This window comes from Bombus vosnesenskii, unplaced genomic scaffold, assembly GCF_011952255.1.
Source record: "Bombus vosnesenskii isolate JDL3184/JDL3185 unplaced genomic scaffold, Bvos_JDL3184-5_v1.1 scf7180000013340, whole genome shotgun sequence".
Lineage (NCBI taxonomy): Eukaryota > Metazoa > Arthropoda > Insecta > Hymenoptera > Apidae > Bombus > Bombus vosnesenskii.
In genome coordinates, this window is record NW_022882977.1 from 1,679,584 (window position 1) to 1,702,086 (window position 22,503).

General features: G+C 33.7%; 2 protein-coding genes and 2 long non-coding RNA genes across 9 annotated transcripts; 2 read left to right on the top strand and 2 right to left on the bottom strand.

Moving 5' to 3' along the window:
• Nucleotides 1–46: 46 nt before the first annotated feature.
• LOC117236201 (acyl-coenzyme A thioesterase 13-like) lies at nucleotides 47–1,242 on the top strand. The gene is made up of 3 exons (XM_033498935.1): nucleotides 47–320; nucleotides 657–841; nucleotides 921–1,242. Exons 1-3 carry the CDS (start codon nucleotides 243–245, stop codon nucleotides 1,078–1,080), a joined length of 423 nt encoding a protein of 140 aa, XP_033354826.1. The 5' UTR covers nucleotides 47–242; the 3' UTR covers nucleotides 1,081–1,242.
• Nucleotides 1,094–18,551, bottom strand: LOC117236198 (peroxidasin). 6 transcript variants are annotated; one of them, XM_033498922.1, is made up of 6 exons: nucleotides 18,331–18,551; nucleotides 17,086–17,438; nucleotides 7,068–7,585; nucleotides 4,833–5,601; nucleotides 4,216–4,561; nucleotides 1,094–4,138 (listed from the first exon to the last, which is right to left on the bottom strand). In XM_033498922.1, the coding sequence occupies exons 2-6, from the start codon at nucleotides 17,268–17,270 to the stop codon at nucleotides 2,084–2,086; spliced, it is 3,873 nt and encodes a 1,290-aa protein (XP_033354813.1). In that variant the 5' UTR covers nucleotides 17,271–17,438; nucleotides 18,331–18,551; the 3' UTR covers nucleotides 1,094–2,083. The 6 variants fall into 6 exon arrangements, with proteins under 6 accessions (XP_033354813.1, XP_033354818.1, XP_033354817.1 ...); XM_033498927.1 differs by having other exon boundaries at nucleotides 17,086–17,467; nucleotides 18,331–18,529; XM_033498926.1 differs by having other exon boundaries at nucleotides 18,237–18,529.
• LOC117236202 lies at nucleotides 15,774–16,234 on the bottom strand. The gene is made up of 2 exons (XR_004493809.1): nucleotides 16,062–16,234; nucleotides 15,774–15,971 (listed from the first exon to the last, which is right to left on the bottom strand). It is a non-coding gene; the product is annotated as an uncharacterized LOC117236202 (long non-coding RNA).
• A 2,096-nt stretch (nucleotides 18,552–20,647) lies between the features above and the next one.
• Nucleotides 20,648–22,502, top strand: LOC117236171. The gene is made up of 4 exons (XR_004493799.1): nucleotides 20,648–20,811; nucleotides 20,882–21,590; nucleotides 21,679–21,975; nucleotides 22,065–22,502. It is a non-coding gene; the product is annotated as an uncharacterized LOC117236171 (long non-coding RNA).
• The last annotated feature ends 1 nt before the right edge of the window (nucleotide 22,503 follows it).

Here is a 22,503-nt window from a genome sequence, read left to right on the forward strand (position 1 = left end):
AATTTTGAGTACTGTTACTCGTTCGCATTCCTATATTTATCTAAAAATTGTCTTACCGCGCTGTTTATTTGTCGAAGTATAGGTTATTCAAGCATAATGTGCAAAATTTTATAAATTCAATAAGTTACTAATTAACATTTTGTTTCTCCTGAATATAATAAAGACGCTCTAAAGTGTACAACGTTTAGTTGTAAAAATCACAAAAGTTTAAATGAAAAATCGTAAAATATTCAAATCGTAAGATGTGTAAAACAAAATTGATTACATCAGTTTTGGAACATGTTCTTAAAACGCCAAATTTCGGACAATGTTTACAAAAAGTAATGTTTTTCATTGTTTTGTGATCTTTTTTCTCCTAATTACATATAATAGCAATTCATAAAATACAATAAATATTATATACTATTAGGTTAACCCAAAAGTCTTCTCCGTTTTATAAGGAAATAATAGATACACATTTCTTGATTTATATTATTACATTATATGTTATATATAATATATAATATGGTATAATATAGTATATATTTATTATTTCCTTATAAAATGAAAGAAATTTTTGGGACAACCTAATAAATTACAATTAATTGAATAAAAATTAAATATAACAATAAGTTCATTTTTGTCTTAAAATAATTTTATACTTGTTTACTAAACAGCTCCAAATAATCTCAGCAGGAAATGGAAATTGTAAAGCACAATTAACCATATCCGAGGAGCATTTAAACTTAGGTGGTACTTTGCATGGTGGTTTCACAAGTACGCTAATTGATTGTGTTTCTACATATGCTGTAATGACACATGGAAATAATTCACCAGGTGTCTCAGTAGATTTAAATATTACGTAGGTATAACCATAATTATAACAAGAGCTATATATATTTATAACTGGTTATAATGTAATAATAATAATTAATATATAGGTTTATGAAACCTGCCCTTCCTGGAGACCTGATAACAATTGATGCCAAAACTGTACGTGGTGGAAAAACACTAGCGTTCCTTGCAGTAGATATTACAAAAGACGAGGGGAAGCATGTAATTGCTCATGGACGGCACACAAAATTTGTTGGACAGAAATAAAGCAGTACATATATTGTTGTATAGTGTTAATATTTAATGAACAGAATACTTTAGTACATGGATATATTATAAAACCTGAATATGTTCCAGTAATGTTTCAATGTGTATATAGTGTGTATATGTTTATATAGCTACACAAGTGAATACAATTTCTTTACTGGATGCTGCATTATGATATCCTTCAAACATTGATCTATCCTTAGTTTTCATTGAATATTTCTATTTAATACATATTTCCAAAAATTTAGATCTTTCTGAAATGAATCAATAAACACTTTCTACAATACTCCTACAAATTTGCTAGGAGCTAACATGTACATAATATAAAACAAACACATGGCACATGATCATAGAAATGTAAGCGTTCAACATAACAGTAATCAATATCAAAACTGTACATATTAAGTAGTAAATGTATTTATGGTTCGTTTTCCTTTAAACTTTGTGTTAAATATAGAACTTGTTAATAAAATTATTTTGTGCATATCATTAATAGCTAGTTGATACGATAGTTACGTATTATCTACGTAAAAGGAAAGAGGGCAAGGTGATATGTAAATCTTTTCATTGCTAAAAAAGAAAAATGTTATTGCATAGGATACAATTAAAATATTTTTATCGTTTTACTTATGTCAATTCTGAAATGTATCTATATTATGCCATTAAAGCAATATGTGACTCTCTGCAGCTTCAAAAATGATAAAAGTGGGAGATCGACAACAGTGCGATTTAAGCTCTATTATTGCTTCTATAAATATCATTAAGCTCTTTTTAGTACCATTAATGTATCAAATATGAGACTAGAGATAATAACAGATATCTAAATAACGAATTCGAATCTGACAGGAGAGCAATAAACAGCTAATCTCCTAATAAACCCAATTGGGCTTCTATACTTCGTGTATGTACAGTAATAAACGTGAAACGTTAATGAATATCTAATACGAAGCGAATTTAAGATAAATTGGACGCGCGTTGGAACAATGGTACATCGTTTATTGTTCTACTTCGATTTCTTCACGTCCTCTAAAAGTGATCTCAGTTCTTTCATCTTATGAGACAAGGATTCTACAAGATCTATAACCTTCCTAAACTCCTGCTCGGTTTCTTCGATTGTTCTCTCTAAATATTCTGTTTTTTCACTCTGGCTCTGTGTATTTGTATCCTTCAGAGAAAAACTATTTTGCGATGGCAAATATTTGGCTGCGCTACGTCTGAATCTCGAAATTGTGTTACTCTGATCTTCACATCCATCGCAACATTCGGACCAAACTCTTAAGTCTACATATGGAATCTCATCGCAGGTGACGAACTTATTATCACCTTCGGGCAGTAAGAACACATTCGGTTGAATTCTGTTAATATTGTCGCCATTATCGCATAGGATCCTAGCTAAGCTCGTTTGTTTTATCTGTGCGAGTTGTTCTGGTTTAAAAACAGTCGGACTCTCATACCAAAATCTGTCGCCATTTCTAGTACGTTTAAATTGCTCTAACAAAATACATTGGAAGAGTGGTCCTAGTTTGGCATTAGGCAGTTGATCCTCCAGTACTCCACCAACCCAGACATCTATGTTCCCAGGATGACCGTACAGTTCTCTTAATTTTTGTCTAACCCTAGCGCTGCGAATTTCACCGGCTAGATCCTCGAAAGTTTCAACGTAAGACATATTGCAGAATCGTCGCCATTCTAAATAACCTGGCAGTGCATGATCTCTGCCCCGCTGGATATTCATCGCAGCTAAATCTAAAGCCACCGCATGGGCAGTATGGAATAATTGTTCCGTCAGTTCTGAGTTCAAATTTTCTTCGGGTAATTTCAATTTTGCGGCAGTGCCAAACATTCCTCTCATAAGAGGGTCCACGCCGCCTTCCTCGACCAATCTCCATGGCGAAAAGAAGGCGTCTCTTAGCTTAAGAGGACCCTGGGGAATCGGTTGAAAAGATTCGTTAAGACGCTGCAACTGAGGTTGAATCAATGTATGACCGAATCTTAAAGCTGCGGTAGCAAAAACATTGGAGATACTAGCATCGAGGTTAGGATCATAACCTCGATACGAACCTAAAAGTTCTTCTGCAGTTCTACCAAATACATGAGGCATCCAGTATTGATATGTAATATGTTGCATCTCTGCACCTACGATCTTCCTAGCTTCTTGATACAATTTTTCCCCATTCCATTGAGGGTTCATATCACGTAAAAAGCGAGCTATGCGATTATGTTCGCGTAACCATATCGTGTGCATTGCTAGAAGGCCCACTTGTTCATTGGCTCTGATATCTCCGGCTACGAAGCAATTGATCGAACTTTCTACAGGATTTCTCCTGCAATCGACGAATTGACCGTTAGCGTATGGCAGAAGAGGTTTATGGCCAGGAATTGCAGGCCCTTCTCGCAACAGACCATGATCTGTGGTCAAGTCACGCAGATCTCTGGCTAAGGCATCGTCGTAACCATATACTTGAGAGGCATCCATGTAGCTGGTTAGCTGATTTAATTGTTCTCGAGGAGTGAGACTGCCCCATAATAAACTGGTTGCACCAGAACCGCAAACTGCACTCGTTCTGATAAAATCAATGCACCTTCTATTATTGACTCTAGGGTCACCGGGTGGAACATCCATGGGGAAGCAAGGTGCAGCATTGTCACAAGACTTCTTACAATCTATACCATCCCATGATTCGCTAGAAACTGATGGAAGAGCGTGATCTAAGTCATGATCCATGAACTGACCCCACTGCATCACCATATGCGTGATTCCACTATCTGAAGTTACGTTATGAGTGGTTATTAGCGTTGTGGAAACTAAACGCGCAGAAGGTTTCGGATATCCATAGTAACGGCGATTTCTTTCCCAACCGACTGGTGATGAAAATCCATTCTCGTAAATTGGTTGTAAAACTCTACGGAATCCAGTATAGGAAGAACCCCAGGTTGGATGTCGTAAGTTGTTGCAGCTGCCATCTATGTTACGATACTTATTGTGATAGCACATGTTTGTGCAATTCTGACGGTGTCTGTGGCCTGTGCATCCAGATAACCTTTCGATTTCTCTAACCTGTGGAATGGTTGAAATTTGTTAATAACTTAAAATATTATTATACAAAAATTAACTAAACCATAACTCAAACACACCTGTTCCGCCGTTAGAATTTCCTCATATCGGAATTCAGTGCTGGTGTTCGCACTCAGGCCAGAGTTTACCATTCGTCGTATATTTACGAGCGTTCTTTCGAAAATTTCAGCAGGTCTGGCAGCTGCGCGGCCGACTGCATCTGGGAAACGCGCGAGTCTCAGTGGATTCGTTCGCGCAGATCCGCTAAGAAGATCTATCAGCGTGTTATTTATGGCTCGATCGATCTCCTCGGTTGCATCTTTGAAGGCTCTGATCACAAGAACATCTGCTGCTTCGGGCTGGCGAACGCGTACCAACGCCTGGGCGGTTGCTCGACCATATTGGTTCACGGCGGAGCATTCATATCTGTGTACACAATTCTTGACTTATGACGGTGAAAACAAACATACATCGCAATATCAGAAACCCGTTAAGATGTTGCATTTAAAAATTTAGTAAGTTTTCCTACACTCATCTATATGTCATAGTTATGGCAATATTTATGTCTATTCTCATATATTCTTGGATTTTTCTACTATATTCCATTCAAGGTTATAGATCATAGACCACTTAATATTTTCCTATATGTTTTAAATAAATAACACAAGAAATGCTAATAAAAAGTATCAAAATTCACCTTCCAGTATCGGCAGCAGTAACATTATAAAGATACAAGCTTCCCCCGCGCGATACACGAAATCTAGACCCTTCGACAGCTGTACCATCCTTCTTCCACTGTATCACGGGTTTAGGAAAGCCTTCTACTCTGCAGGGGATCTCTATAATGGCCCCAGATTCCGCTTCCATATCGTGTGGTTCATACGTTAGCTTAGGAGGACTATAAGACTCATCTACTACCCTCAGATCCGCGCTTGTTTCAGCGTATCCATTAGAGTTTTTCGCTTGGCAAACGTATCTAGCTGAGTCTGATTCTTTTACAGCAAATATTCTCAACAAACTTCCTTCGTCTTCTATGGCGATACGACCACCAACGTCTAATATTTGACCATTTCTCCACCACTGAATAGTTGGTGCAGGACGACCATCCACTTTACAGATAAAAGAAGCATCTACTCCAACTTGGACAGTTTGTGACTCAGGCAACTCGGTAAATCTTAAGGATGGTGATACTGTGATTACTGCTCTGGCCTTTCTTGATTTCGTGAAGCCCATTTCGCTCTTGGCCATGCATTCGTATTCACCAGTGTCTTGTTCCGTTACATCTGATATTATTAATGTTCCATCATCCTCGATCACATAACGGTTCCCATCGGCGGATACTTCATTAGAGTCCCGCATCCACTTGATTTCCGGTATCGGGTCTCCTATTACCTCGCAGGTGAAGCTGATGGTCCCTCCCAGCCTGACCTCTACATCCTGGGGACCGTTCATTATGCGTGGTTCGGCTGAAAAACGAAAATGAGAATTTAAGAATAATCTATAGTTAACTAATTGTATAATCGTATTGGTAGGTATATTAATGATTTGTAACATTGGAGTGGATAAAATTTTTCATTTGCTTTTAACTCTCTATAATAACATTTTGTTTCCTTATGTAGATTTATGTCATTAGAGATCTTTGTTTGCTTATATAAATTTATGCTATTGGAGATTTTTATTTATCTATGTTATTGAATACATACAAAATAATATACATCTATATTATTGAAAATTTTACTTACTATAGCTTTACATTAAGCAAATAATATTGGAATAACTAAAATTCTTTTTGCTTTTAATTTTCTTACTTTGTTAACTTTGCTTACATACAATTACATTAACAAAAATTATAATTGATTACGATTTCTCACTTTAATTTAAAATGTAGTAATAATAGTTTTAAACAATTGTTTAATACTAAATAAAGTTTTTTATTTTTAATTGCATTTAAAAAAGGGAGTAGCTGAACTGTTTGAAATCAATTTAGGCATGGCTGGTATATTTACCAAAGGTACTAATGTCAATCTGTTAAAAACTGGTGCATGCGTGTAGCTGTAGCCAAGTTTATTTGTAGTTGTCTAGATACGTAAAATGATTCGTGTTTCTCACTCTGATCTAATTTGAAACTGATATGATTAGACAGTTTGACATAATTGTGTTGAATAATTCATATCAGAGTGTTCTTTAAATAGACAAGAGAAGATGATGTTTGTTTTTATACTTAATATACTTTTTGCCTTTCATCGAACATGTGTGACCAGGTAATCGAGGATAATCGAGAAAACAGACGTGTCATTCCCGGCCAGACTCTCCCCACTTTGTCTTCATCACCATCAGCAAATTAACTTTCTCAATAAAAAGTTTCTAACTGTAAAAACCAACTGTAACCCGCAATATTTTCTAATGTCGTAAAACAAAGTTCTCTTAACGCCATTAAGAGCGATGCGTCTCGCGAGAGCCATAAAGGAGCGCAATGGTCGATACTTCCTCTTGTTTGTACTTCATTTCATTCGATCTTTTTGTTCGTATATATGAAATCTCAAATTTTAATCACTTGATTTTCAACTATTTAAAATATCCAAAGAAATATTTTGCAGATTTAAATTACTTTTGCGTTTGAACTAATTATTATATCTATCCACTTTTCATCTCTTCATATGTGTATTTCTATTCCTTATTTTTTGTTAAATAGAAATTCTGAAATATGCAATATTTTTTAGTTATTTCAATATTAATTACTTGGAAATAAAATTGTCAAATAAGTTTCAATACTTTGTTACCCATACTAGAGTTAAAATGACTTCATTTCTTTTCATGAAAGAGATCCTAACCTATGTCTCGTAATTTTAGTGCTATACCTAGATCTATGTAACCCTACATTTTCTTATCGTTTCAACGATCAGGTGTAATAAGGATAGTTCAATTACTCAACTGCAATGAAAATCGTTCATCGACATGCTTGTCAACGATCTTCCCTTCATCTCATTGGGCGACTGGCAAAAGGCTGCCATCTCTGATGGTTTGTTTTGAAGCCTCTGCACCAGCCAGACCAAATTACAGTCGCAAACGAGAGCATTGCTATCTAAACGAAGACGTGTCATGGGTCCCACATTGTGAAAAGCGTCCGCTGGTAGGTGATGCAGTAGGTTGCTATGCAAGAAAAGTCTCTCCAACGATGGCAAATCATTGAATGTGCCCTTTCTAATTTCTTTCAGATGGTTGAAATGTAGATATAGTTGTTCTAAGTTTGGCAGGCCGGAAAATGCCCCTGGTGAAATTCGTTCCAAACGATTCTTATATAGATAGAGGATCCTTAAGTTTGATGCACCTTCGAAGGTTCTTGGTAAGAGGTGTTTGATGCGATTATCGTTCAATAGAAGCGTGTGTAAGTTGGATAGACTGTGGAAGGAGCCAGGTCGTATCTCGGCTATGTTGTTGAATCGTAGATCACTGTAAAATTAATTTAGTTTCGTTAATGTAACAGAAATATATTAATTACAAAGAATATATTCCAAATAAGATATGTTTAATGATAATAGAATATTTTAATTATATATTAGTAACAGGATATTTAGAATAGAAGTAGAATATTTAACTATTATATATTGATCTAAATTGAGAAATTAATCCAATTTTGTTAATATGATAGAACGGTTTTATAAGTATAGAGAAAGTATATGGTAGAATATAGAGAGATATAATATACATAAATTATAGAAGTTATTTAATAGATGGACCATCTTCCCACAATGGAATATTTTCAATTACTAATTGACGCAATGCTAAAGACATAAAAGTTATGAATTGCGAAAGAATATGCAAAGTATATAAAGTCAAGGTTGTCAAATGGAGAAGAAGATCGAGAAGAGTAGGAAGAATTTAGTGGAGGTGTCTTAAATACTCTGACATCACTTCAATTTCTCTCCTACGACACCAGTGTATTTCAAACTATATCTCGCTCTTACATATTTTGCGATCTGTTTTAAGTTCTACTTTGTCTAATATCTCCCTCCCGTCAAAAGCTCCATATAATCATACAACAAAAACTTCCATTTAATCTATTCTACAAACTTGAGCCGAAGACAGCAAAGAAGCTCTTAATTTCAGAGATTACGCAGAAAGATCGCTATGTCGACTGACTCTTATGTTCCTCTCACAGTTGAGCAATAACCGTGCTCTAAGTATCGATTACAGCCGCAATCGGCTTGACAAGAGCTCGCGAACCAACGAAGGAACTTTAACTCGAAACTCAAAATAATTCCCACTGAAAGTTGGTCAATTGCAACTCCTTCTAATAAACCCTTTGATGTATAATCTCGTTCCTGAGTATAGGTCAGAGCTAATCATTTACTGCTTTAACATTTTATTTAAAGAAAGATATTAAAATATTAGACAGAAATTGTATTCAGCAGTCCATAATTTTATAATTGCAAATTAAATTTAGAGTTAAAATTTCAAAATTCAACTAGAGAGTTGAAAATTTGGAAAAGAGTTAAAATTAATCTTTGATACAAGCAGAGCTTCTCTTCATTCTAATTTGATCCTTAACATTAGAACTATCAGTGACTAAAGTATGAAATTTGTATCAAAATGAGAAGTATATGATAAAATATATAATACAATAGGAAAAATAAGCCCTTATCTATATATGTTACGAAGGACCATTAAAATCTTCAAAAATGTGATACTACAAATGTATGAGATCTCCATATTTTAGTAGTTCTAATATTAAATCGCGAGCGTGACTCGATATTATAAATAGGACAAATGCTTAATTATTTATCGAACGAACATAGATTTCACAGATCTCCCTGCATTTTGTCGAGAAGCAATAACGATCAATGTGTTAGGCATCATTACACGATTCGCCGCTACAAAGATCGCCAGAGCTATAGAGCGCGAATCTCTTAATTAACGATTTTACTCGACTCGTTGCACATTATTTCCTCTGTCTAAATTGTCAGGCGAGTTCTCGGTTCAACGCGTCGGTATTTTAACCTCTTTATCGCTCCAGCTGATCTTCCAGAGCTTCGTTCCGTGGCGAACCACCGGCCAGACGAACGAAAATGGAACGATCCGTGAGTAGAGCCGACTGCTCGCGACACACTACGGCATAATAAAAGATTCTTCTGCTAGAAAGCTTTCACAAGCAACCACGTTTGTATTCTGCTTCTTATTTTTCCGCATCGTGCACCTTTTCATTCATATTTTTCTCAATTTCTTGCCATGTGTGGTAAAGACGAGGGAATGGTTATGCCTGGAAAGAAGAATGGGAAAGAAAAATCGTGGAAAATATTAGAAGTGAAAGAGGGATTCGATGAACTATTCGACTTAGGTATTGTTTGATATTTAGAGAGAATAAATATGTCTGACATGAATAGTGATAATTTGATAATTATCCAATTATCTTTATCAGTTATATAATAGTAATATTTATGTGTGATATTAATATACACTGAGTCGCTTAGGTAATCTTCTTTCAAGCAATTATTATAAGTATTTGCAGTGATTCGTTGAACAAATTATTCTATCAATTATATCTCCTTACTTCTTTTTCTGTAAAATACACCAATTCTACAGAAAACAAATTTTACTCTAAAAGCAAGCTTTAACTGTCGATATACATTATGTATAATTCTACCAAGAATCATATTAGCTAGAGAAACATACAAAAATTATCATAATATTCACTAGTTGGGTATACTACCATACTATGTCGTTTCCCAGGCGTTCTTCGAATATCATAAATATCTTCCATATTTTCTATCACAACATTTCACGTAGAAGAAGATTATAATAGAGGATAGTTCTCTTTTTGTCAACATTTACATTTTCTTCGTTCTTCTTCTTAATGCTATTTCCATCCGTAAATCACGATTTCATCTTAGAATATATTAATGTAAAGTATCCAAGAGGAAATATCGATCATCCTGATTGATAAAAAGGAAATTACATATCTAATGCGTATGATGTACTATGGCAGAAAAGGAAGCCAATAAAAATGATAATGAGCTGGAAATAAATTTACTTTCACTGCGGCACGATGACTTTGCTATTTTACTTTCGGATTGACATAAATATTAATGGTGGGCATTATTTAACTCTGTCGATCGTTATAATTTTCTCCGTAATTCGACATCAATGAGATCGGTTCGATAAAAAGTTATCGCTATTAATATTAAAGGACTATCATGTCGATGAAATTTATGACAGCCAATAGTGACATTATTAGCGTACATTCAAAAGTTATATTTCTAAAAATATTCAATAATATTGATTCTTTGATCTATGTTCTTTTAATTTTATTCAGCAAATTCTGGTACCAAGATGACGCCATAATTTGTCACTAGTTCGACTCATGATTCACACGTGCTTATATGGAATTACAACGTTTGCGGTTTTTCTGACAATTCTTGTTTGTGCACTTCCTTCACTCGGTCAACTTAGACTGCAACTTAAATATAATTATCTTGACATAATTTGAAACCTTGAAATTGAAATGAATAAAAAATTAAATTTATAAGAAAAAACAATTTTGTTTTGAATCATTATTAAAGTAATATATCATTCAACTTTGCTAAATATTAAATATATAATAACATTATTAAAATATTCATAATTATCATGGAATAGAAAAATTGTTAAATAATTGAAATGGAAAATCAAAAACGAAAGTATTTGATATTCCAACTAAAATTAATAATACAAAATAAAATATTTACGATGTTTTTCCAATAATTTTATCGCAAATAATTCCAAGTCCTATATCCTTGTATCTTGTATAAGCTTCAGAATAATTTTTCCAATGTGTATTCATGGCTTAATTGTTTAGACAGCAGTCGCTGGATCGGGAGAACTTTTATCTCGAAAGCATATCGGTAATTTAACAAAGGTGTGTTTATTCAATGAAGTCAGGACAAACCCCACTTAATGGTGCTCGATATTCAGGTCAATATCCATAATAGGTATACCTGCGCCGATCGATCTGGATACCGTTCATTTCATCATTTTAAAAGATTCTCGGTCCACGAAATTACGTGTAACGCCCAACGCTTGCAGCTTCTAATAAAATACTTGCTCAACTTTTAATCACTATCTCCTTCTTCGTTATAAATTATAAGAAATATCCGCTGTAAAATTTTATATATTAAATTATGACAAAAACTAATGCAATGAAATTCATAGAAATTTTTGTCTCTGGTTACTTTCAGTTTACTTATAATATATTAAATCTTACTTGTGAAGTATCTATCACAATATGAAATGTTAATTAAGCTTAGTTTCGTTTGATATGCTCTATTATAATCATCTTTAAGAAACATCACTTTAAATAAAGTTTTACTTTGATTAAAAACTTCTATCATTAATCTTGAAGACATGTTCAGAGTTGTGCTTCAACCTTCATCATCTTGTCTATTTCATTTAAAGTTACTATATTACTCTCGTTTATCTAAAATCGATTTATGAAGTTCTAGAATTTTATTCAATTTGTTCTCATTAGATGTTACTTTACCTTAAAATTGTATTTATCATGTTACCTTTTTTTTCTTCTGACATATTCATATTATTTGTATTAGAAATAATTCTCGAAATAGGTTAGAAATTAAATTAAATTCTATCAAAATATTTGAAAAATAGTCTCTACTGTCATCTGGTGGTCAGTTGCTCCACCCACCTTATTGGAATATATCAGGTTGTACGAAAAGTTTCTTTCGTTTTATAAGGAAATAATAGACGCACAATGTTTTTTGTTTTATATTAGTTTATCGAATTATGCACGAACGTAATAATAGAAATATAACGAAATGGATCATACCTAATTCAATAAAATAATGTAAAACAGAAATTGTTGTTCATCTAATATCACCTTATGAAACGAAAGAAACTTTTCTGACAACCTAATATTTTCAAACATATCATTGACATATTTCCATTCGTTAAAAATGTGCAAAAACATTTACGTTTACAATGGTTTGATTGTATTATACAAATGCTTGACTAGACTTGAATTAATCGTCGTAACGAGCGATCCTACTTCATTGTCTTGGTAAGGATACTTGAACTTAACGAGACCATTTTACCCGATAGAAAAAGTAGAAACCATCAAGGAGTCATCGTATCGGCTATGAATCGAAATGCGATTCGAACCCCTCTCCAAATGAAAACATTCAGCCCCTTAACGAACAGTAATTTTATTCATGCTTTATTTCGTATGCTATCTATTTAATGGGAGTTGGTCTGATAGATCTTCATTATTCTTTTTTACCAATTTTTACGACTAACCTCCAAGCACTCCGTGTCTGCGCTGGTTATAAACAGAAAATTATAATGTACCAATAATAATAATAATAACAACAATAATAATAATACAATAAAATAATAATAAATAGACTACAGATATTTACGCATTTATTGAATATTTAAAGAATACTTGTTATAATACTTAGTAGATAAAATAAATTTCTACTTAAATTCCATATTTTTAGATATATTCGTAACAATATAAAAATGCATAAAAATCTGCAGCAGAATAATAACTAATCACAAGCAGTATAAATATGATAACTTATATAGCAGAAAATGATGTTATTATCCAAGAAACTGTAAACTATTCCGGCTGATAGTTCGAATGCAACTGAATTATTTAAAGACAATGCCTAAATTTAGATTTACGTAAATGTTTGTGTTAAGAGTGTGCCATAGTTTTGAAGGCAGTTAAGTACATGTGCCCATATTGTTTTGACTACGCATTTGAGTGCGCAACTGCGCAGCTGGTAATTTGATCTACCTTTTTCATGGGCCGATGCTGTAGGATCAACATTTTTCTCAATTCTTTTGTGAGTACAATACATATAATCAACAGCTAATAACTCCAACTCTGTTACTGAAAATATTATAGCGTTACCTTATTGCAATATTTGGACTTAGTACATAGGAAAAAAAGATTAAAAATTCTTTCATTAAATTAATGCTTTCCTTATTACGATACAATACAACTAGTAATAATACAAAAATTAATGAAAATAGCGTCAATTAAAAGAAGGCTGTAAAGGTCAGTTCATATGCTCATAGAGGGCGGAGGAGTTTAACTACGTCTGTCAAATATCAGTTATTTCTTAATACAAACGATTTATTATTAGCGAGGAAGAAATCGCACGAAATTCGTTGCACAAATTTGTTCTAAACAGATTTAACATCGCTAAAAGGAAATCGATCATGCTAAAGTGGAGGGAAAAACAGAGATCTTTTCAATTCGAGGAATGGTGTTTGTTTTGTACGTTTCATTTGACGTTCAGCGACAGGACTAATTTATTATAGCGATCTAGTGGACAAGCGAACGGGATTAGATTTTTGCGCAATCCTCGTTTGTTGATAAAGGAAGAAGTTCTATTGCGAGAGGAAATGCTTAGCTAGAATGTTATTCGCGATTTTCGAATTTCACTTAAAAAGAATTTTTCTTTTACTTTTTCAATAATGTAAAGTTCTTTACTTATTTTTATTAAATATTTTTTTACTTTTTCCATTAGAGGTTATGTGATAAAAGTTAAATAATTGTTAAACTCGCTTATCACTTCTGTTTGCAAATAATTGTCAGTCATTTGTAGACGATGAAAAAGGTAAATCTTCTATTCTTTTTAAATTTTCGTTTCACTGTTTCAACAAATCTTTATTTATTTAACATAAAGCTTTTTCATTGTTCTTATTAAATTTTCTTTTTACCCATTTTTGGAAAGACCAAGAAATTAAATTCTTTCATTAGAGGTTATGTGACAAAAATTAAATGCACAATTGATAAATTTGCTTATATTGTTCCCGTTTTAAAATAATTATCAGTCATTAATGGATCATGAAAATAGTAAATCTTCCAATTTGATAAAGATATTACTTTAGAAAGTTATAGTGGACTAAAACAGAATGTCTTCTTTCGCAAGACGACGAAGAGTTTGAAGAAGATAAATTTGACTTATATAGAATTACGTCATCGACTGATTATTGTGTTTCAAGTTATGTATTTAAGCTTGATAAGAAGAGTATAAATTATTTCACGATATTCTATTATGAAGGAGACCGCCCGGTTTAGCCGAGAGGCAATGGTTCAATTAATGGTGATTTCTTTTAATTACATTTTTTTACAGATAAGAATATTACAGCGTGTACTCGTCCCTGAGTGATCTCCCGATGCAAACATTCTAGCGTTCTCATTCTAAACAAGATTCAATTGTCGTGTCGATATTCTTGTAGTTTATGTTCAGCTTTACCATTAGCCATTTTATCATGCATTAAAATTGAATGTGAGAAAACTCCACTTCAGCAGGATTTCATGATTTGTTCAAAGGAATTTTGTCAAACTTTGATAAATTTCTTCAAACAGAAAGAGATCTCATGTTACCAGAGTTATATGTGTATCTATATATACATTTAAAACAATATAAACAATTTTAAAGTAAGTTTATTTTTAAAAATACATTTTCATGTATTTTTCTGTATTCATATTTCAATACTCATTAGCTTACATTCATTTCTATAGTTAACAAGAAAAAAAAGTAGTAAAAGCGATCGGAGGCAAATATCGAAACACAGTCCTTAACCCCATTGAGGGTGATAAAATTGATAAAATATATGATGTGTGAACATTATCTATAGATATATTCTTATCGCCTTTTCGCCCGTTTAAATACATATATTGGTTTTCTTGCTCAAAAGAAATAATCTAATGCCTGTTTTATAAAAGAAAAGGAAGACAGGATTAACATATAATGTACAATATACACGCATACCCATTCCTACAGTATACGGATGATGTCATGCCCAGAAATGTTGATAAGAACGAGAGACTTGTTGAGGAAGATTCTGAAAATACTATTAAAAAGGAGTATAACAAAGAAGAAGAAACGTTATCTTTTTGTGAAAAAGTTAATTTATCGTTGAGCTTTTGGAAATATTTCATACTATTTAAAAATTAGATAAAAAGATATTAAGATATTCATGAATTGTGTAGAAACTCGAAAATATAACGACTATTTATTAGTGTTTATTTTGGACTTTTTATATGCAGAGCTTAAAAAGTAACTAAAGATTACAAAAAATTCACCAAAACAGGAACGACTTCTTACTTAAGAAATTACAATTTTATTTGAAATGATTGTTAAAGAATTTTTAGAAAGACTGCTTTATATTTGAAAAGAAGATCCAAAGAAAGATGTTAAAAAAGTGCCAAATTTGTGTTGGTACATGTTCTTTTATTGGAACTAGACGAAAACTGAATCCAGTACAAATTACTTCGTCGCGTACAGCTTATGGAGAGAATAGATTGCACATGTGCAGTCAAGAATTCGTATTTACGCTATCCACTTTTGTTCCACTCTTCAAACATTCATTTACGTCCGCTTGTCCGCTTCTTATATATAGTTTGAGCTGCACGGTCACGCCTATTTTAACTGTATTCGTTTACATGCATCTGCAGCACACGAAGAAGCATTGAGGTATCGAATTATTTATACGATTGACGATCTTCTTACGACCTCGATTGTATCGATTTTACTAAAAAATCAATTGCATCAATCTAAATGCAATACAAAATTTATTTGATATTTCTCTTATGATTTTATTCCAGAACAGAAGAAAAGAAGATTTTTTTAAAAAATTAGCGTATTGCTTAGTCAAAATTGATCATTCAAGAAGAGATCATAAGATCGTAAGGATGGTTCAAGAAATCATAATATGACCATTTAAGCGTATATACAAGGAGTACAAGGTCATCAAGTAAAACAGATTCTGAGAACCTAAATTGATCTGTGGCTTCTTCCCTTTGTGTTAATTCACAAGATGTTGAAAACTGAAAGATAAACTATCTTTGTTTATAGAGTTGATGCATTATTTTCTTTAGAAATATCAGATATTTGTAATTCTGTAGGAAATATTATACCTCAGACTTGAAGACTTAAAGTAAACATAGGATCATATGCTTGAGTGACTTTTTCGCGTGGAATAATCTAAAATACAATAACCTGTGTATATAATATGGCTATCCGATATATGTATTAATACAACATACACGCGATTCCTTTCATCTTTGATGAAACGCGATCCTCCAATTACCTGGAAAAATATACTCACGTACATATCTTTGATTAAAAGCTATTGCTTCCATACCATTAAGACAGTCTATCATCATAGAACGTCATAAAGTTTCAATTGACCCGCTGCTGCGCGATTTTTCTTAATCATGCCAGAGTTAATTATCTGACTGCTTCTGAACTACGATGGTATATACTTCCTATTAATTCATATAGTATATAATATAAATATATGAAATACAATATTACGCAAGTATATATTTACAGATAATACTTGTAAATTAATTTCAAAGATTCCAAACTTTTCCAAATTTCTTGTATCTTTCAAGTTCTGAATATAAGAACGAGATTTTTTCCAAGAGAAAGAAGAAAATAAACATAGAAAGATTTAAGAAAAGGAAAGGTAAAATTTAATAGTAGAATACTTTAAAAAAATATTTAGTTTCAGGAATTTTCAATCTTCAATTTCTTAAAATTAAAATTTTTCAACTTCAAACAGGAAAATATATTAAAAGAATGTTTTTAAATCAACAGGAAACCCAATAACCAACGGATACCATTAAATATCTAAAAATGAAGATATATACCAGCTAGACCATATTTACACTAGACATAAACAACCAATGTAATTCCTCACTTCCCACGTACATTCGCGCTAGAAATATTCACAGTCTACATCATGAATATTTCCCGATTACTAGTGTATCCAAATTTCCCTGTAATTCGCCTAGGGACATCGTATGCATTGATAGATTATCATGCATTTTTGTATATAACCATCAATCTCTCTCTGAGGGACTAAGTTATACGATGAAAGGGGAAAAAGAACAAAAGAAGAAAAAAGTAGTAGATGTTAAAGAAGCAGCCACTTACAGGACCGTCGTGTTGGTTGGTACTCGTGGTACACGGTTCAGCTTCTGAAACATGCATCTCACGGTGTTTCCGAAGCACATACACTTGTGAGGGCATTCCACGTTCCTCCCGTTTTGCCACTGGTCCGCGTTGGATAATGGCAGGATCAACAGGAGCGAGCAAACGACACTTAACACCAGCCTCATCTTGCTGTACCCACGTGTGATCAGTCTTATTCTTATTAAGGTTGTTCCCCGCACTATTTCGCGCTAGCACGTGCTGGTCATCGAGATAAACGCAGCCTCCGTCTGGCAGCAGTCTTTGGCCACGCGGTACTTTCACTTCTCTCTGTTTCAGAGATCCACGAACCTTTCCTGTAATGTTCGAGCTGGAGCTGAGTGTCCTGCAGCCAGGATCCGTATAATTTTATACATTATGTTGGCTTTATATGGGATGGCGGATTATTTATTACACTTTGGCAGTGGATTTTGAATGCATTTCTTTGAATGGATGTTTGTGAAGAGCATGATAAAGGAAGAAATGTTTGATTATTTGGATATTAAATCTGGTATGTAAATTGTTGTGGGTTGAATATTAGAATGTTATTATAGGCAATATGGGAGAGAATAATTTTGTAATAGCATAAAAATATCATAAAGGTGTAGTGAATGTTATGTAGATGAAATTTTGAGTATGAAAGTTTTATGTTGTTTATTAGTATAATTTTTTTTTGAAATTTTATACCAGTATTATGAAGTTATTGGTATCCTATGTTAAATGATCTGATAATAGATCTGATGACAGATCTGATAATAGATAGATGATATAATAACAGATAAACTTTAATGATTATATCCATACTTAATAACGAAATTTTAATAGATTACTTTTGTGAAAATATTTTTAATAATACACAGGATGTATTGTAATTTGACGTAAAAAATGCCTACCCTCTTATACACAGCATATCTAGTTCAAGTATATACCTAAATCTAATCCAAATTAAAAGACTCTAAATATGTTAACACACAAAATACAAATCTATTCAATCAGAAACTCCAAATCAATTTCAACTAACTCAAACTAACTAGGCACACTCTTCATAATACTCGACTTCCATTATTCCTTGTTAAAAGTTTCAAATAATCTACCCTAAACCTCAATTTCTGAACCTTGTAAAACAAGTCGTTATCCAAGTTCGGTATCCACCAAGTGAAACACTTTCTTCACAGGAACTTCACTATGTAAGAATAAAAAAAATCTAACCCGTGTTTCTGAGCTCAGTCGGTGAGATTCCTTTAGGTCTAAGCGGCCGTCGAATATCGTCTGTGAGGGTCGGTAGACGAAGCAACAGCGGCGACAAAGGAATGAAGAGGCGCGGAAGGACGCCGCCGCTGCGTTGTCGTTTCGTCGTGGCGGCTCGGCTACTACTAGACTAGAGTCGCACAGCGCCAATCCGCTCTGCGCGCGTTAGTAAAGCGTACGTGAGCATTTCTTTGCGAGTCTTTCTCCCCACTCGTTCGCACGAGCCACTCCTCCGGTCCTCTCCCTTCAGTATCTTCTTATTTTTACACTTTTTTTGTGTATTTACCTGCACACGTGGATACACTCGATGATGCGGGAACCTCTATGATACAGCAAGAATGTAATATAGGTTAAGCATCAAAGTTGATATGCTTCAACGTCAACGAGTAAATTGACATAAACATGAGGGGATAATTGAAAGTCGCAATCAATGTTGCATGTGATACACTATTGGATAATTTGAGATTATTTTTGCTATATATGTGCCTACATATTATATGTATATTGAATCAGCTAATAATTTTGTTATTAATTCGAAATTAATGCCACGCTATAGATCAATATACACTTTTGGTAATTTTTTTAACTTGGAGAAATTTTTAATGAAGAATTCTAAACTAATTTCTCTTTCAAATTCTTAGGTTTTAAAGAGAACTTTATTTATATTATTATATTAAGCATTTATCCAACTGCTGGACTCCACTATAATTAGTGAGTGTTTCGTCCAAGATCTCCTAGTATGGACTCTTCAGTAAGGCTCTCACCTAACAGACCTATACCTTAGACATAATGAGAGAAGAGAGGAACTATAATTAGTGTCAGTGCATCAATCGGTAATGTTAATTGATATTAAAGATCTTACTATATTATGAAAGTTACTATAATACTACAGGCGAATAAAAGGAAAAAGATGAAACTGATTGATAAGTAAGTCTATTAAGGTTATTTGGTCAGAGTGACAATGGATATTGTGTCTATAGTTCTTAATTATAAAAACGATTCTATTATTTCAGATAGTATAGTTGAATTAATTAATAATTGTTGTCTAGAAGTATCGAATGAGGAAACATAGGTGGATGCAACATGTTGGTAGTGAGTAAAAAGACAAATGACACATCGTTTGGTGATGTATATGAGCAGTCATCAATACAATTAGTGAAATGACTTAACCTCATATAATTTTTTTCAACAATATGACTGGGCCAACGTTCTGTAGTCCATGAAACAACACTGATTGTTAGCCAGCGAAGTCGTGAAGTTTTTGATATGCTGTATGTCGAAAAGAGAAAGATGCTTCTCGGAGAGGGAATCATATTGCCTCGTTATATCGTGGCAGCGATTCCAAACGAAACACATCTCTGTTCATATTTTCGACTCCTGTTTCTTTCTGTCATAGGTTAATGTCAGATTCCACACATCTAAACCTTACTAGAGAAATGCTCTTTAAAATTGAGGAAAACCTCATCAAAATATGTCCTATAGTTCTTGAGATTAGCTCGAACTCGGAACATACAGACGCTTGCCGAGTACTTGATTTTATACTATGTCTAGATTGAATACAAACGAATATTTATTATATTCTCTCTCATGCAACGTTTGTGTAGTGTACATGAAGAGAAAAGCACTTCAGTTTGCACTCAAAACACGGTTTTAAGTAATTGCTTCTTAACTTGCTGCGCTGCATGTTTCTTTTTGTAGCGTACAATTTCAAGGAAACCGTCGCTGTATAATTGGTCGCCTTGTACTTTATATCTGTCCACTTTAATAGTTTTTTCTGCGCGATGAGATGCGCTATAGGGGACAGTGTGTCCTCGCGTAGCAATGCCGTTGTGTTATGGTTTCCCCCTTGCTCTTTGAGATCTCAAGCACAGTGAACCGTAGTTCCTGGTTTTGTCCACTAAATCGTGCACTACCGGCGCTTAAGCTCTGAAAGCCCCTCTTTTGACGCTAGAGGGATTCTACTTGCTACTGGGAATCCTTCTGTATCCCCTTGGGGATATGTATTGCGCTCTGTTGAGATGAGGGAAATTGAGGAAACAAAATCCGGTAATAAAAACAGACTTTTCAAGTGTGTTATCTATTATCCTATCTTCTACTTTATGACTGCAAATTTATTATTTAATTGCAGATAAAAATAATTTCATAAAAGGATACGTATGTAAGGATAGTAACCCTAAGAATTGGTCATAAAATGATCTTAATACGGTATTTATTCTATCTTAATTTTCTTCTAATTTTTATCCAACCTCGGTAATTCTGCTACTCTGTATCAAACATTTATCAAACAAGCAAAGATTCCAATTTCCTTATTTTCAGAACTACGATTCCCTTTAGATCTTGCAGTTAAGATCACAGGACGATCATTCACCCGCACCTTCGCAGGATACGCTTCCAAAGCTGTATTTTATACCAGGATGGAAACGCGATATTTGGAAACGCGACGTAATGTGATGTTTATCGACAGCGTGGTCGCGCGCGTATTCCCCATTAACATTCCGTATGAAATCCGTAGGTAGATAAGTGGAATGCCCTGTACAGAGACGCGTTTGCATACACGCCGGTGTATATCTAGATGCTACATGCATCTGCGCCCGTCCGTTGAACGTGCATGCACGCGAGTTTAACGAGCGCAGGAAAGGCTGGCGCCAAACGGCGATCCTAACATCGGCCAACCGATTCGCGATCTCTGCCTTCTACGATAATCCTCTGCGATGGCATACTGTTGTCCGCTATGGAAACGTGATCGAGCATGATCGAGCCTCGTGCTTACAGCCTATCCTAATAGATATCATAATGAACGTACAAAGTCGGGCAAATACTGGCGTTGCATAGGTCTGGAGAATGGGAATATTGTGATAGGTATATTACTACAGAATTATACATCATATCTTTTATAGGAAATATTTTTGATAGCTATAAGTGTTAATTATTAATGTGGAAAGTATTTTTAAGGTCTAAAGGAAATTTCTATCGTTGGTACTGAAAATGATTTACATATATCTGAAATTTTGAGAAAAACTGGCTATTATTAAATACAGAAGTGACAGTAGAGAGAAGGAAACGGTACGTGTAAGGGGCCACGAGACTATTTTTCACTCATGAATGAAGCGATGCGGACGTAAAAGTACTTTATCCATCATATTCGTTATCAAGGACATGACAATGCACAGAGTATTTTTACCACAGAATTTCCAGCTCTGAGAGTATCCTACAATCCCTAGGTAACTCTAAAAATTCATTTTAATTTCCTGAAAAACTAAATTCTATTAAAGTCCATAACATAAAATTCTTCTAAAATTCAATTCAAAGTGTTCCAGCGCGTATCACGAGTGGCTCTTTCGAAGATTATAATTGTTACACACAGAACAAATGTGACTCCTTGAATAGCGCTGACTGAATAATTTTGATAAGCCTATATATGCATAGATAGGGCAAGCAACGCTTTGTAAGAATGCGTTCTAATCGTAAATGCGTTCAGCAACTGGTGACCCAGAATGTTAATACTTTCTCCTTCCTTAAGTATTCTTTTGTTCTTCGTTCAAATGCACCTGTATTGTTCCCGCAACACACAACTGTTCCGTGACAAAGCGATAACGGGTCACGAAGGTAATAACCCCGCTTTTTTTTCCTTTACTTCTGCCCTCAAATTCGTTCGATGAATAGAACCAGGCATCTATGAAATATTTTTATGACAGGTTCCAATACAATGTTCAGAGGAGAATACTACCGACATAAGTAAACACGTACGAACAGTCGCTGGTGGACCATCGAATTGAACTCCGAAAATAAAACGATACGTGGCTAAGTAGGCTGGAAGAGAAAATTTGTTTCTCCTCCTATTTTTTTTAAAGCTATTCGAAACGTAACATGTTCAAAATGGAAATATAATAGTGATCAATCAGCTACGTCAGAATTAAAATGATTGATGCGATGGATATTTAAAGTCGTGTGTGGCAAATAATACTTTTTTTAGAATATGTTCATCGATAGAGAATTTTGATATTATATAATTTTATGTATATTAATGTTATTAATAGATAGTATAGTTCAATAATGCTACAATGTTATCAGTAATAGTATAAGATACTTAAAGCTTTTTAGAATCTTGGTAAGTATAGAATTTTATGTCTATGA